At 50.6% G+C, this 15,546-nt stretch overlaps 5 protein-coding genes across 5 annotated transcripts; 2 read left to right on the top strand and 3 right to left on the bottom strand.

Annotated features, from left to right (window-relative positions):
* Positions 1-393: 393 nt before the first annotated feature.
* PC9H_007272 (uncharacterized protein) lies at positions 394-1,060 on the top strand (the record flags this gene model as incomplete). Its single annotated transcript, XM_036776805.1, has 3 exons — positions 394-459; positions 513-699; positions 759-1,060. 3 exons carry the CDS (start codon positions 394-396, stop codon positions 1,058-1,060), a joined length of 555 nt encoding a protein of 184 aa, XP_036630425.1.
* A 259-nt stretch (positions 1,061-1,319) lies between these two features.
* On the bottom strand, positions 1,320-3,034 carry PC9H_007271 (uncharacterized protein; the record flags this gene model as incomplete). The annotated part of the gene is made up of 10 exons (XM_036776804.1): positions 1,320-1,495; positions 1,573-1,804; positions 1,917-1,926; positions 1,993-2,011; positions 2,096-2,143; positions 2,244-2,428; positions 2,556-2,623; positions 2,729-2,831; positions 2,922-2,935; positions 2,999-3,034. The coding sequence occupies 10 exons, from the start codon at positions 3,032-3,034 to the stop codon at positions 1,320-1,322; spliced, it is 891 nt and encodes a 296-aa protein (XP_036630424.1).
* Positions 3,035-3,297: 263 nt separating this feature from the next.
* On the bottom strand, positions 3,298-6,259 carry PC9H_007270 (uncharacterized protein; the record flags this gene model as incomplete). The annotated part of the gene is made up of 11 exons (XM_036776803.1): positions 3,298-3,426; positions 3,630-3,836; positions 3,929-3,980; positions 4,041-4,391; positions 4,445-4,458; positions 4,514-4,547; positions 4,606-4,787; positions 4,847-5,408; positions 5,577-5,739; positions 5,793-5,844; positions 6,050-6,259. 11 exons carry the CDS (start codon positions 6,257-6,259, stop codon positions 3,298-3,300), a joined length of 1,956 nt encoding a protein of 651 aa, XP_036630423.1.
* Positions 6,260-8,940: 2,681 nt separating this feature from the next.
* On the top strand, positions 8,941-12,277 carry PC9H_007269 (uncharacterized protein; the record flags this gene model as incomplete). Its single annotated transcript, XM_036776802.1, has 7 exons — positions 8,941-9,417; positions 9,487-9,711; positions 9,763-9,936; positions 10,066-10,152; positions 10,235-10,327; positions 10,387-10,876; positions 10,938-12,277. The coding sequence occupies 7 exons, from the start codon at positions 8,941-8,943 to the stop codon at positions 12,275-12,277; spliced, it is 2,886 nt and encodes a 961-aa protein (XP_036630422.1).
* Positions 12,278-12,827: 550 nt separating this feature from the next.
* PC9H_007268 (uncharacterized protein) lies at positions 12,828-14,872 on the bottom strand (the record flags this gene model as incomplete). Its single annotated transcript, XM_036776801.1, has 17 exons — positions 12,828-12,916; positions 12,977-13,067; positions 13,146-13,193; positions 13,268-13,315; positions 13,374-13,443; positions 13,509-13,573; positions 13,634-13,714; positions 13,765-13,780; positions 13,845-13,899; positions 13,960-14,004; positions 14,067-14,154; positions 14,218-14,242; positions 14,296-14,345; positions 14,401-14,447; positions 14,505-14,521; positions 14,569-14,623; positions 14,686-14,872. 17 exons carry the CDS (start codon positions 14,870-14,872, stop codon positions 12,828-12,830), a joined length of 1,077 nt encoding a protein of 358 aa, XP_036630421.1.
* Positions 14,873-15,546: the final 674 nt, after the last annotated feature.

Below are 15,546 nucleotides of genomic sequence, written 5' to 3'. Positions count from 1 at the left end.
ATGCACTGCCTTGATTCTATCGATGCAATTTCATGCTATCGACTATGCATCTGCTATGAACTTGCGGCATTTCAGAACTGCGGTCAGCTGCGCATACTCGGTGAAAGGTCGCCTGCAAGTCGAGAAGCGCACTGCCCCGTCTGCGTGTCCAGCCTGTGCGGGTGGGTCCCCTATTCGCGCTGTCGTCTGTGAGAAAGCCAGGGCATCGCCTACGTCATGTGGAGGAGCGATGATGCTCCACGTGCCAAATCCCTGAACATATAAACTAGACCTCTCCGCAAAAAGTTCGAACACAATCTCTCCTCTTCCCCTTCCCTCCACAAGTCAGTCTTCATTCATTTTTACACGCCTAGGTTATTTTACTGACAACAGTGCGCGCTTAGAATCTCAACCATGCCCGCCGGAGCCGCCCTTCCAGGATTATTCCTGTGCTTTGCAGCGACCGTTCTTCTCATATTTGTGAGTGCCACCACGCCCGCTATTAGCACCCAAATTCTTACCCCAATATCCAGGTATCCGTATCTGTGCCAACCTGGGACAGAATATCGTTCCTAAACGTTTCAACCGGTGCCCAACAAGTACGATATGGTGTCTTTGGGTTCACGGGAAGCGATGTGGGAATAGGATACGATCTACCGACCGGAGTCGATTCAACCGTGCTGCGCAACCTCACGAAGACCCTCATTCTTCATCCGATTGGTACGTCTTTTCCTCATTTCCAACACAACGCGGGCTTCTTACATGATATTTTATTCTAGCTGCCGGACTCGCAGGACTCGCTTTCCTCTTCGGATTGTGCGGTGCCGCATACTCGCGCTTCGGGACGATTATGATGACCCTGCTCTCCGGGCTTGCGACGATCATCACCCTCCTCATCTGGATCATCGACATGGTCCTCTTCGGTATCGCTCGCAACCGATTCCGCAACGAAGGTGCTACAGCGCAATACGGCAACGCCAATTGGATCACGCTGGGAGCACTAGTCGCGCTCATCCTCGGCTTCTGTGTCTCCGTCTGCGGAAGCTTCGGCAGATACAGAAGAAGAAAGGATGCCTACTAGATGAAAACACGACAAATGAATAAACGACACATAAATTGACGATGACGACCCCTGCTACATGTATCACCCAAATATTTCGTTATTCAGCGCTACGGATGTATTCACCACCTTCGACCTTCTACCCGCAACACTCGTCACAGGACTATTACCTTTGTATCCTTCGCCATCTGTACCTTTATCTCATATGTTACACGTCTATATTCCATATCTTCCTGACTCAAGTACACAATTACACTTCCATTATTACACCATTGCAACTTCACACCAAAATCTTTGAGAACGGCATCTCTGCTGTCGGCTGCAGCCAGTTCTTTTCATCATATGTTGCGTGAGGGGGCGATTCGATCATATGGAAGGTGTAAGCGAAGCGGGTGTAGGGGCTCGTGTTGCGTTCAGATTTGTGCAATACGGATCCGTGAATCAGCACCAGATCGCCTTCGAACCCAACACGATGTTACCGTCAGCCACACCTCTATCAATACCAATGACCTCCAGCAGGAAGGGAAGCTCACCAGGTTCACAGGTCTCCAATACGTACTTCCCTTTATGCGCCTCTGATATCTTCTGCTCTTCTTCGACGGGGAGGACGCGCTGCATGCCCGTCCCGCCCTGGGGCAGGCGCACGAAGCGCTTGGTGAGCGGCGCGGTCTTGTGCGAGCCGGGGGCGAAGGAGAGCGCGCCGTTGGAGGAGGTGCATTTCTCGAGGGCGATCCAGAACCCGAGGGCGGAGGGCGGGGTTGTGTACTGGGTTGATAGCGGGTAACGGGAATGTTTGGTAAGAGGGAGGGGGAAGGGAGTGAGGAGGGGAGGGAAGTAAGGAGGTGAGTAAGGGGAGAAGGGGGAAGAAGGGGCTTACGAGAAATGTTCTGAGGGTGACGATGATGTGTGAGTTCTTTCATGTTCAGTCGAGATCCATTGTAAGGAAGACTTACGAATCGTTGTGTTCTGGGACTATATAGTGGGTGTCAGGGTGTCAGAGGACATGTTTCAGTATGTTCGTGAGCATGTTCGACACCGTCAAGCCTCAAGCCTCACCTTCGCCGCCGATTTGGGGTTGCTTCGTTATCACCATCGATTGCAGTGCTAGTTGAGGAACGACGCGGTGATAGTAATGAGTATTTGAATCGAACAACAGCGTCTGTCACAACCTATCCTTTCCACACCGCAATATCGTATAGCTCACCTACAGGATCCTTGTGGAACCCGAGATCCCGCACCAGCGCGCGCAGGCGCGGGTTCTGCAGCGTGACCCTGTGGAACGCGGGGTCGAGCTCGTGCAGCGCGTGCCCGATCTTGTTGACGGCATTCTCTTTGGGGCGGGTGAGCGCGCCGGAGGCGTCGACGGCGTCGGCTTCGAGGAAGTAGCGGCTATATGATGGTTGGGGGTTGGGGAGTGGGGAGTGGGGAGTGGGGTTGGGGGTTGGGGTTAGTGTCGTTGAAGTGAGTGAGAGGTGGGGTAAACGGATGGAAGGGGGGAGGGGAGGGGTGGACGCACATCTTGTCGCCAGAAGTTAGGAAGTAGTCGTCCCCGACGTGGTTGTCGTCCTCCGTAGTGAACTTGGTCTGTCACAAATTCATGTCAGCATCAATGTATACTGCAAGTACAAGAGTTTAATGTATTCAATGTATTCAATGTAATTGATGTAATTAAACCTGAAGCGCACGCACCAGAGGGTGGTTCTGCAGGTCGAACTCCTCGAGGAGCTGCTTCGAGCGCTGGAGCAGGGCATCTGATTCAGATATGTCCAGGAAGCCTGGGACGATGAGATATCTATGTAGTAGATACAAAGAACCAGGATCGTATCAGCGGCGGTCCGACTTTCAAAGTTCTATGAAGAAGGCTATGATTACAGTTACTCACCCGTCTTGGTCGAACTAATAGAAGCACATCGTCTAATCTGGTAAACGCAGGTGAGGGTAAATGGGGTGGGCAGTCACCTTGTCGATTTGTTCTTGAGTCAGGTATTCGGGCATGGTGCAGTTCAAGGGAGAGATTACTCGCGCTGATGGCAGCGACGGAACCAAATTCAGACTCGAAGCTGAGCTGATAAGATAACCAACACTCAGGGGTAACAGGAATACATGCATCAAGTCCAGTCCGTTCGTGTTCCTACATCTACTATGCAAATGATGATACCGATATATCTAGAAGTGGTCGTTGCAGTTCATCTAAATAGAAAATAGTAACCTAAGTAGCAGAGTCGCAGGGATCTCATATATATCATATCATACGAATGTCAGGCGAGGGCAGCGGCCATCTCCACATCAATGAATACACCTTCGTGTATCTGCTTCACCAGGTGGTCGATTTTGGCCTTGTGGATTCGGTGATGTTCTTGCCAGCCTTTCCATGGGTGATGGGGATGCTGTACAGATAGAGGACAGGAGGGTGGATCAGAATCAGAGGAACCCAATGCATGAGGGTGAAAAAGGAAGTAGACGTAGACGTGGAGTGGGGAGGCGGGCATCTTGAAACGGCTCCCATGCATGAGAGCGTGACAGGTGATGATGAGAGGGGGGCATCGAAAGCGAAAGTGTGTGGGATCGATTGGAGGATAGGAGGACTTACCAAACGGCCAAAGGCTTGGAATACTTTGTCTGATGTGCCTTCTGGTTTCTCAGCAAAGTATTTCGCAAGGAGGATATCATCTTCTCGACTGTATCTCATCTTCTTGTCGGGCGGTGCGGGCAGCGGTGCATCAGTGTCCGTGCGATTGAGTTCGTGCTTGTGGCGCCGCCAGTATTTCATCCACGACGCGCGCGAGTGATGTGGTGCCTATCGAAAAAAAAAAGCCGAAACGTAAGTGAATTTGCATTTACTTACAACACGCACGCGGCGTGGACGACGGCGGAAGTGCGCGAACTCACTTTCGCGGCGACTTCCTTCCAGAACAAAACCATATCCAGCGGTCCTTGTGATCTATCATGTACGTGAGACTCCGTAAAGATAAAGAGATAGGCACTGCACTCGATGACTCACTTCCGGTAGTCCATGAAGCGAACCAGAAAATTAATATCCTCGTCTGTAAACGCCACGCCCTTTCCCGTAGTGCTTCTGAACAGCGCCCGAGGCGGTGTGGGCGAGCGGTTCCGGGACTGCGACGTATCAATCGGGGGCGGTTCTTCAAGCGGCGGGGGTGGCTGTTCTTGCGATTGCACTAAAAGATCAACAGGAGCCGGCTCGAGGTCGATAGACATCGCGGTGTCGTCGATTGATTGCTCCTCGCCAGTCACTTGTTGATCAGAAGAGGCAATGACGCGAGGCTGGTTCATCACGTAGCCACCCAGCCGAATTTGGTGTTTATTGCAGTATCGCCTCCAAGAATAGAACCTGATGTCGTCGTTAGTGTGATGTGCCCTCGGAAAACTTAGGTTTCGACACACGTATGGTGGGGTGCCTAGAAAGGGAAAATGTCAGCACCGGGAAACTGCAGCACGATAGCTAGCCTGTACCTTGATGGCTATTCGTTCACATATCTCACGAAGACTAGAAGAGGGTTATCGTCATAAAAGCCGTCATGATGGTAATTATCTGATTCACTGACCTGAGTACTAGGCCTTGATCCTGGCAGTAGTCTATGTACTTCTTAAGGTACATGACATCGTCTGCCGTGAATAGGTTACCGCCGTAAGTGCTCTTGATGATACGGGTTGGCGGAGTTGGTGAGCGCGCCGGGGGATTGCGATTTGTGACGAGCGTTGAGGCAGGGGCTGCGGGTGCGTTGAACTGCCAACATGTCAGATAGTGAGTTACTTCACCAATAATGAACTAATGATAGACGGCACCTGTGAGCGAGTTCGCTTCCGCCCGCGCGGCCGTTCCGCCGTCTCAACTGCCTGCGATGGACTGGCGTCATCAGACTGCGTAGGTTGCTGTTCTATGTACGGTTGTGGCGGCTGTTCATATGTGCCATCATCCTCAAAGAGAGACTCGTAGTAGTCATTGCGATGGGGTTGCGTCCACTGCTCATCTCTGTATCGGTAATCATACGCGCCGGGATCCGCGGTGATAGCGGCGCCGGTATGAGCGTCGTAGCCTTCCCAAGCTTGTTGAGTTGCGCGCTGCAGCATGTGCTGCGTTTGCTGTGGCGCGATGTGAGTCTGCGGGATCGCCATAGTTGACTGGGCTTGCCACGCCTGGGCGGTAGCGTCTTGTCCGGGATGTATGGGGCGCGGCTGGGCGATGAAAATAGGGTATCCGAACGCGGGCTGGACAACGGCAGCGACGGGCGGTGGTATTTCTAGCTCTTGGGGCGCTTGCGGTGGGGCGGAATGCTGGACTGTCTGACTCGGTTGGACATGAGTTATAGTCTGGGGTTGCTGTTGCTGCATCATCGGGGCGGGCTGCCTACTCCGCCGTCGCGTTTGCGACGATACAGGATCGCCATTGGTGAGTACGGGATTAGAAGGTCCAGCGGCTGGGATGACAAGCTGTGAAGGTACTTGGGGTACATTCCTGTCCGTCGGACATGTTCAGTAGGTGAATATCATATCATGTACGAATACGACCACTTACATCTCTTCTCCTGTAACTTTACAACCACCCCAGTTGGTGTGGAATGTTTGCAGTTGGCCAGCGTTGATACATTGTTGAATCCAGCGAGCGTCGAGTATAATCTTTCCTTTCTTGCTCACATACTGACGATAAAGGTTCTGGCCTGACGGCTTGAGAGGGTCAACTAGGACACCCTGTTAGCGAAATAACACAAAGGTCGTCGTCGGGCGTCCGAACCTAACACATAGGGAACACTGCTGTAGCCTGGAGACACTATCCCTCCGTATTTCTGCGAATTTTGTCAGTTTAGATTATTCGCAAATTCTATAATGACACCGCAATTTTCGTCATTATTCGCGCACTTCTGATATTCAAGGTGTAGCCATTGTCGCCACTGAACGCGCCTTTTGCTTGTCAAAGGCCTCAGCGTCCGTTTCAGGGCCTCCACGTCGCTCCCACATCAAAAGGCTGCTGTAATTTACGCGTTGACTCACCGTAACCAGCTCAACTAACATGTCTCTGTCTTGCACGTCCTTGTCAATGTAGATAGCTAGGGGGATGCCCAGCATTGGGTCAATGAACAGCTCAGCCTCGACTTCCTGGTTGCCGACGACATCCTGTGGAACATGGGCTGTAACTTGTTCTGATTGCTGCACGGTGAGATTCTGCTGCTCGTGGAGTGCGCGCCTCCGAGCAGGTGCCATGGGTCTTGACCCTTTCAGAACCTTGGGCGATGTCGGGGGGGATGGGTTGGGTTTGGAGTCCTGGTGGCGGGTGACCCAGATTGCTTGATTTGGCGTTTGCTTACGTACGCCATCACCACGCCATCGGCCTCGGAATGTTATGCAGCTGTGCCGTTCCGTCGTCGGCTTGGCGTTCCTCCCAATCACCACACTTGCAGGTAAAAAGTTTCAGGCATGCATGCAGATGATTATCTATTGGGGCATCTGCCAGCCATCTATCAGTGGACTCCTCGTCTGCTGTCAGCTTAATGCCTCATCGATCTTTTTCAAGTGTATCCTTATCTTCTCCTTCGTCGTGGCGTCCGACGTCAGCTCGATCGTGATCGTTGCTTCGCTGCTTCTCGGAGGTTTGTGCTTCTCCATCTCGCTCCGCCACCACCACCGCGAAGGCCACTGGTAAGTTTTCAATTAATGTTCGACTAGTGAATGGAGTCTCCGGTGCCTCAAAGTTCCGTCGAAGAATAGAATTCTGTCTGTCAATCTAGACTTCTTCCGACAAGACATACGGTCATTGCAGCCCCTCTCACAGGAACAGAACCCGTCTGTTATCTGGTGGGTATTTGTATCATATGTGTCCTTCCATTCTTTTCTGACAGAAGGTTGCACCGACAGATGCCCTCACCAGCACGACATCGATTCCACGAGCTGTCTCAAAAGATGCGTGGCGGCGTCATGGTGCATCGAACCTAGAACTGCCCACCACGTTACGTTGCTCCTGAAAATCTCGTCAACGATAAGATGACTTCATAGTGGCGTTAACCTTCGGTGCTAACCTACATGTAAGTATTAACTACATGGGTTCATTGTGCGTATCTCAATCTCAGGCCAGCTCGCAGGAGCCATGCTGTCGACGTACCTGGCCGCCTGCCAGAAGCGTGGAGACTCGCCTTGTGTGTCAGCGTCTCGTTATATTTTCAGTCGCTGTTCCCATTTGGAGGTCTAATAATGTTCTGACCGTTCCTCGGGCGGATTGTCTAGGCCTGCTGCGTGCGCGTTTACGTCGGGTTTCAAATGTAGACTCTGACTTACAGAGGTACCTTCGTGATGCATGAGGTTTCGTGCGACGTCCACCCAACTCCACAGAATGGGTATCTCGTTCACAGCATCACCACGTTTGACGGCCATCAGTATTCATTCTCTGTCCCGCTTGTCTCCTGCCCCACATCCGGAGAGCCTCATGTTTATTCTCACCGTCAAACGTTCTTAGAGATGGACGTATCCCCTAGCTGCTTTCGAAGCTCGGAGTCGGTACGCGATGCGTCGAATCGTGATCCATGTGGACTAGTTATTCGGCCCATATGTTCAGAAACGTTGCTCCATCAAATCTTGACAGAGACTTGCTTGGTTTAGGATAGACGTCCAGCGAATATCAGCTTATCATTTGCTCAACAGCAATGCTCACTCACTGATCCCACACAGCCTTGCAAAGTAATTATTCCCCCAGATAGGGGAGTAGCACGAGCTATGCAGTCGAGCCAATTGACTCATATATTTACTGTAAGCTGTATGGATACGAACTCGTCGAGCGGTAAACCCTGCATTATGATATTACGCTTCTCCCGATCGTTCGTATATTCCATGCGATGTATCATCGGACCATTGTACCTTACAAGGGCTTAGCAGAAGCATATCATGGACCCCTATGAAACAGCCTCCCAAAAGCACCCCCCAACTCATCTCCGCGAAAGTGATGAGCGTTGCGACCCAGCCCAATGATTTCAAGTGGGATGTCAACGAATGTAGAAATGCCATCAAGAGGAAACATTTTTGGATATCGTTGATGATTTCTCCGCCACCATAGTTAAACGCATGACCACTGACTAGGACTAGGCCGATGGTACATTGATCCGGGGTATATTGACCAGCTTTGCCCTTTCCGATGGCGCCTTTCTGCTCAACTCTATGGCTTGATCAAGGTTGATCAATAGATGATCGATATATGGATTGTCTTCTTTTGGACACACGCCCATAACTGCCTGGGGATTCTCGGGAGCTTGAGTGGGAGAAATTGTGGGATCTGGGAGAAGAGAAGGTGGGCAAGAAGGATGCCGTGCGCGCCAGAAGACCAGTATGTGCATCGGTAGACAAGGGTATATATTTGCACGGGTGTGCCGGCATCCGAATCACTACTGGTGGCGGGTATTGAGATTCAGAACTGTGCGCCTGGTGTATTTATGGAGAATCATTGGCAAGGCCGGGGGAACGAGATGGGGCATCTGAGGTGAATCAAGAGCACTGGAGACGAGGTTTGATGCACTGATGTGTCAGGTGCCGCACTACTCCAGATTCAAGATTCAATGTGACTATAATCTAGACAATGCCGCTATGTTGGAATGGCGGGCTCAAGGGGCTCAAGAGGCCAATAATGGGGCAAAGCAGCGAACGCCGAAATGAGCACACGCGCTGGCTCACGACAATGGGATTTTTGTTTAAGGATAAAAGAATACTGCGTGGGAAAGAGCGCAGGGCAATTTCTCTTGGTTTATGTGTTTGTGGGTGTTTGTTTGCCGGAGGTTGAATTATTATCTCTGATAGGTCTTCCCACCCTACTCAGTTGTTATACCGCTACTTCAACGACCATTCCACCACCATCTCCTCCTCCTCCCCAGTGACCCAGGACTCTACGTCCCCACTTTTGAACTATGGCTTCAGTCGCAGGCCGCAAAAAATCCATAGCTTCCACTACAGGCCTTCAAATTGACACCCCCGTCGCCAACAACACCCTCCTCAATAAATCCGCCTCCCAAACAGTCTCCCTCTACCAGAAATGCTCAGCGCTCCGGAACAACCTCATGCGCATTGAGGGATTCTCTCCCTTCTTCACCATAGCTGCTTCATCGGATTCGAGGCGGTCGACCGACCCCGTGGCCCAAGTATGGGACGTGCTCTCCCTCGGTATCACACTATGCTTCCTCTACAACAAAGTCACCTTCGAAAACCACGACCCGGTGCCAGAGCATCACTTCGAGAATTGGGATAATTCAGAGAAGGCGAACAAGCGATTCGTCGCTTGGTTCATCATGCGGATTAAAGGGATGCAGTTGGCAGGGTGGGAAGGATGTGAAGAGTTCACGATATCAGACCTTCGGACCAGGGAATCCACGGATGGATTGGTCAAGGTGCGTTACAACCATCCATTTCCATGACTCAAGACCGACAATTGCTTCCTTCATTTGCAATGATCGTAGGCTGTAGATACTGTCATAGCCTTGGTTGACCACCTACCACTTGACGCCTTCGAAGCTACCCCGCCTTCCCCGCCTTACATCACTTCACAATCATCTACTGACTCTCTGACGTCCGACGCCGCACCCGTGGTTGCACCCAACGCGCGAGAAAAAGACCGCAACCATATCATCCGAGAAATTGTTGAGACAGAACGCAAGTATGTTCAAGACCTTGAAGTCATGCAGGTAGGCCTCATCTAGCCCAGCTCTCGATTATATACTCATTTATTGCCATAGAAATATTCTACTGCGCTCGCTCAAGGCAATTTCATGGATTTGGATACCATCTATCTCCTTTTCCCCAACCTCAATAAGTTACTCAACTTCCAGCGGAAATTCCTCATTCGTTTAGAGGGTATGGCTGAACTACCCTGGCCGGATCAGCGCTGGGGACAAGCGTTTTTGGATTGCGTGAGTTTCTTTTCCTTTCCCATGTTCCAAATCTAGCCACTGCATTGTGGACTTTGATTCGTTTTCTTCCATTCCTCACCCCTTCATTCTTTCTTATGGCGCGCGCTGACGATCTTTACGGAACAATAGGAAGAGGAGTTTATCGTTTATGAACCATATTGTGCCAACTACAACTCGGCGTCCGAGCTTATGATGGCGAATGAGGATACACTATCTGTGAGTGCAACTTTATTTCACTTAGCAACGCATGGCACGCGGCGCCTCCCGAATAGTTCAACTTACCCAATTTGGACATTAGGCCCTCAACCACTTGATCAACGTCAAGGGAGAACTTGCCGCATTCCTAATCAAGCCGGTCCAGAGGATATGCAAATATCCATTGCTCCTTGATGTACGTTTTACTCGCGCACATATGATTATCCAGATTGATCATCTATATTGCTACTTTAGTCGCTCATCAAGGCAGCTAGCCCTGACGATTACCCACATTATGAAGAGCTCAAGGAAGGCTCAGTTGCTGCGAAACGTATCACCGATAAGATCAACGAAGCGCAACGGCGAGCAGATAATGAGCAGACGGTGCGAAGCTTGCAAGAGCGAGTTGGAGATTGGAAAGGGCACCATCTTAATAACTTCGGCGAACTTCTCTTGGACGACATCTTCGTTGTGACGAAATCTGAAGTCGATCGCGAATATCATGTCTTCCTCTTCGAGAAGATTATCCTTTGCTGCAAAGAGGCTCAAGCCCCTCCGCCAAATAGCGCCAAGAAGGTCTCCAAGAATAACTCTATTCTGAAGAAGCAACCGGGCACGCCTGGTTCGTCTATGGCAGGATTGCCCGGCCAGCCTCAACGGAAAAACACGCCTCTCCTCCTCAAAGGCCGAATCTTCCTCAACAATGTTACCAAAGCCGTCCCAACTAACCCCCGCAACTCCGTTTGTGAGTCTTCTCACTCAATTTTTCCATAACGTAAATGAGCTAAATATTTGTCTTCTGCCAGCTTCCTCTATTCCCCCTCAATATCCCCTTGCCGTATGGTGGCGAGGCGATGACGACCTTGAGTACTTTACTCTACGTTGTCGAAGAGAGGATCAGATGAAGCAATGGGAGTCCACGATAAATCGCCTCATACGGGAGGCCGCTCAACGGCGCGCCTCCGAACGTGGACTTTCTAGAATTGCTACCAACCATCACAGTTACACCAGCAACAGCACAAACCCCGCCCAAAGCCGACAACCATCAGCTTCCTTCTCGCATCACGTCACCACCCCATCAACTGGTTCACAGCTCAGCAGCTATCCCAATTCCGCCCTCCCCGCCCATCCTGCCAATGGTCGTCTGCGACGTTTGAGTCCTTACGGCGACGAGATGCAACAACTCAACGGATACGCCAGTGGTCAAACAACCCCTTACCCCGGCGGTCCTCAAGGCTATCCTCCACACGAGGGCTTTGAGTTCGAACCCGATGAGGACGAGTATGAGGATTATCCTCCTGTAAACAACTACGCTTCGTCAGGACGTGGAACACCTCTTGGCACGCGTAGGGAGAACGCCATGAGCATGCCTCCGGAACGCAATGGCATGTCCGGCTTCGATCGATCACGGCCGCAGACAGAAGATTCAAATGGCCCCAATATGGGGCAATGGCATCCGGCCTCGGCGTCACTGCGGCCCATCCCACCGCGACTTCAATCATCATCAAGCGTCGCTAGTTATGCATCAGAGTCGAACCTCAGCAACGGTGTTTCAAGTAACGCCAGTAGGACAAGACCTCCATTACGGAGTCAATTTAGTTCGACGCGTCTCAGGAATCCACATGATCCAATTCCCAATGGATTGCCTCCTCCACCAATCAACCGATCACGTAGTGCAAGCCAACCCAGCGCTTACATCCCGCAATCCGTACCTCCACCGCTTCCGACACAATGGGATCCGCGACCTACCGTCACGACGACTGGTAAGCGTGGAAGCGGATCAAGCGAATCAACAGGCGATAGCTCGGAGTACTCGCCTAACAGTTCTTCCCCAATCACGCCATACGGTTCAACAGATTCTTCGATTGATAGAGTCGGCATGCGCATGCCCCCTGTGAAGATAAAGGTCCACTTCAATGAGGATATCTTCGTGATACAGGTGTCAAGGCATACAGAATACGATGAGCTCGTGGAGAAAGTGGGGCGAAAGATCCGATTATGCGGGCCTCGACGAGATGATGGGCCTCTACGGGTCAAATACAAGGACGAAGATGGCGATATGGTCTCCCTTGGCTCAACAGAAGACGTCCAGATGGCCTTCGAGCAATATCGTCCTGGCGGCCAAGTGACTCTCTTCGTCCAATAATCATGCATATATTCGTCTTTGTCCGCTTCCTTCTGTCTTCTGTTCGGCTTTCTCCCTATTTATCACATTGCATTCATTCATTGTCGCACCCAAAAACATATCCCATTCCTTCTCCCCAGCACCATCATAACTCTCCTTCACCACATCATCATCATCGCACTCACCGGGATTTACTGCACGTTCCTTCGTTCGCATCTGGATTATTTTTACCATCACAATCACTATCCTTAAGCATACTCTGTTACTTGCTTGGCCCGTTGCTTTTGACGGCCGTGTATTTGGTTATTGGAGGACCTAATCTCTTTATATTCACTCTTTCCTACTTTCGTTATCTACATAACATTTGTGCTTCTTCCATATTTCACTTCGGGGTGTCCACCAGGGACGACGCGGTCCACTTTAAGGAAATTTGGTTGTTCATATGTATCATTCTCTTAGAGCTCAATCAATTTATCTCAAAACAAAATAAAAGCTGGAATCTGAGACTGCATGCATCATAGAATTGCATCATTTATTACAAAGGGGGAAAACATTTTTCGGGTCGTACAAATTACTGCGAGAAGCCCGTAATGCCGCTGAAGTTGACAATCGAACCAGCTTTGCCTCCTGAGACGGCGAGGTTGGCCCAGTTCCAGCTCCCTGCATATAGCAATGCTTTTGTTAGAGGATGCAATCGACCTCGAAGGGAGTAGAGCTCACCGGTGCATGATCCCGACCCGCAGTTAACAGCGACCTTTTGGGCACCGCTGACAACGGAAATGGTTGTTTTGGGAGATACGAAGTTAACACCCTAGAAAAAGAAGACAACAACAATAGTCAGCATCGTCGGCGAATTGGTGTACGTATGGAGAGTACAAAGGGAACTGACAGAAAGCTTCACACCGGTGCCGGGTGTCCCGAGGGTGTCTGGGTAACTCTAAAAAACAAGAAACAGGAAATAGCAGTGAGCTTGACAAGGACAAATGGGGAGGCGATTCGGAGGAGACGGACTTGATCGATTATGACACCGAATCGCTTGATCCCTGTGGCTGTATTGCCCTGGACACGTTGTTGGTTAGATGCTTTGTATATGGATAATCATATCGAATGCGCTCACGGAATAGGTGATGTTGGTAACGGTACTTCCTGTAGCAGCTGACTTTGTCTTGATGCGGAGGGCTTGATCGCTGTAAGGGACATGTCAGTCTAACTTCCGAGGGCACTAGTAGATGTTGGGAATCAAGCGGCTTACTTGTCGATGATTGTGTTGCCTGTAATTACAATACCGTTGACGGTGACACCCGAGTCAATCGAGCCCTATCGGACAAAGCAAAGTGAGGAGCTGGTCTAGGAAGCTGCGATAAGCGGCATCCTTACGACAGAGATGCCGTGTCCTCCAATGCATGTGTTGCCTTGGAAGACGATGTTGGAGCCGCGGTTGATTGCCAGGCAATCATCCTGTAGAGGAACGGTAAGCTAGCGACTAAAAGGAGTAGTTTTTGACATACCTGGTTGTGGATCACGCTTTAGAATAATAATAGAGTTGAGCACAAGATCTAATAGTTGCGAGCGTCGATGAAAATATTACCTGTTTTGGATGGTCAGGTCGGTGGTGCTGGCGTCGAATCCGTCAGTATTGTGACCTTTGAGAATTCAATTGTCAAGATAACAACACCGGGCCTGAAGTGTTATCGGGTCCTTACCGGCAGCTTTTCCAGCACTGTTCGAGTTTGGTAGATCGCCCAAAGCTAGAAGAGGTACAAAAGTCAGAATACTGGAAGTGAACGAACTCTTGGCCAGGGATGCGTACAATTGTCGATTGTCAATCCGGTCATGACCAAAGCTGCAGGGTTTGACACGGAGTAGGTGCGGGCAGGCGAGTTGAGTACCTTGACGTCCTGTAGATAATAGAATAACTATGTCTAAGCCCCCACCTCGCAGAATCTCGCAGTGTTACTGACCCTGTACGTGCCCGAGATGCGAATCCTGTAAAATGATAAATGAGTCGGTTGTAGGATAATATCAACATTGAGACGTACTTGATCATAGGCGCAGGCTTTGTGACACCGCCATTGCCACCAAGGCCGTCCTAAATAGGTGTTCAGCTTTACTGTTTTACTTCATGCGCTGAAACTCATCCCTACCCAGTAGAAAGGTCCTCCGCCGTCGAGAGTGTGGCCGTTGCCATTGACTAAAAGGAGAAAGTCATTAATAATTCACTAAAAATACTGGGGACCTTGGAGCGCACAGGTAATCGATTTTCCACTGTTGAGTGGTTAGTAGTGCTCGCAAAATGAAACTGAGTGACAAACCTGACGGTGAACAGAGGTCCTGCCCAGGTCTTGTTGCCGAACTTGATGTCGCCGTCTGAAAAAGCAAAAGTCAGCGAGGGGTGCAAGCAGAGGTGTTGAAGAGCGACGGCGACTGACTTAGGTTAACGGTCGTTCCATCGAGGAGGTCGATTTCAAAGCCTTGACCAGCGGGCACGGTGAAGCTGTTGATATTGACTGTGGTGCATTTCACGGCGGCGGCGATGTCATCGAGAGACGAGATGGTTCCAGTGCACGCGGAGAGCGCCGACTGAACGAAGGGTAGCAAGACGAGGAGGCTAAGCATGGTATACTTGGCAGAAGATCAAGCTAATTGCTGGCGTTTCGTCGTCGTTCGTTGCAGGCTTTTAAAGTCTCCACTGACGGAGCGGTAGGAGTACTGAATGAAGTTCAGTAGCGGCCCGGGGAGTACTACCTGTTGTCAAAGACAACGAAGGTTCTCCCGATTTACCGCACACGATAGCCTGATGGGACTTTTGAGTAGCATTTTCGGAGATTCGCTTGGCTACATACCCAACCGTTGAGCACATTAATGAACTCCAGGATTAGAGCAAGCTTACCACCTCTCTTTTACACATTTCTGATAATGTATTGAACCGACGACGCTGTATGACCTTGTATGACCCATGTTCAAACGGCGCGAGTGCTATAATTTCGCTGGTCAAAATTAGGATGAGAGCGAGTGGGGCCCGGCACAAGCTTGCAAGCTTCCCGAGCCCCATCTTCGGTCACCTGGTTGTACAATGTGTGGCCTGGGGATTCGCTACCAATACTCTCTTGACGGGTTGTGGGGGAAGTTGCGATAAAAATAGCTCGTCTCACTAGAATATCGAGTTTATCAATAGCCGACGGCGACGAAGCGGCCCGCTGGGGAAATCAAGGAAAATCTGTTTCGACAAAGGCAAACGGATCCATTCGCGGTATACAGTAGGCGATAATTTACGGAGCGCGTAGGTGACG

The sequence above is a fragment of the Pleurotus ostreatus genome (assembly GCF_014466165.1).
Source record: "Pleurotus ostreatus strain PC9 chromosome Unknown scaffold_5, whole genome shotgun sequence".
Taxonomy (NCBI): Eukaryota; Fungi; Basidiomycota; class Agaricomycetes; order Agaricales; family Pleurotaceae; genus Pleurotus; species Pleurotus ostreatus.
The sequence above is the reverse complement of the archived record's forward strand: the minus strand, read 5'-3'. Positions and strand labels throughout refer to the sequence as shown.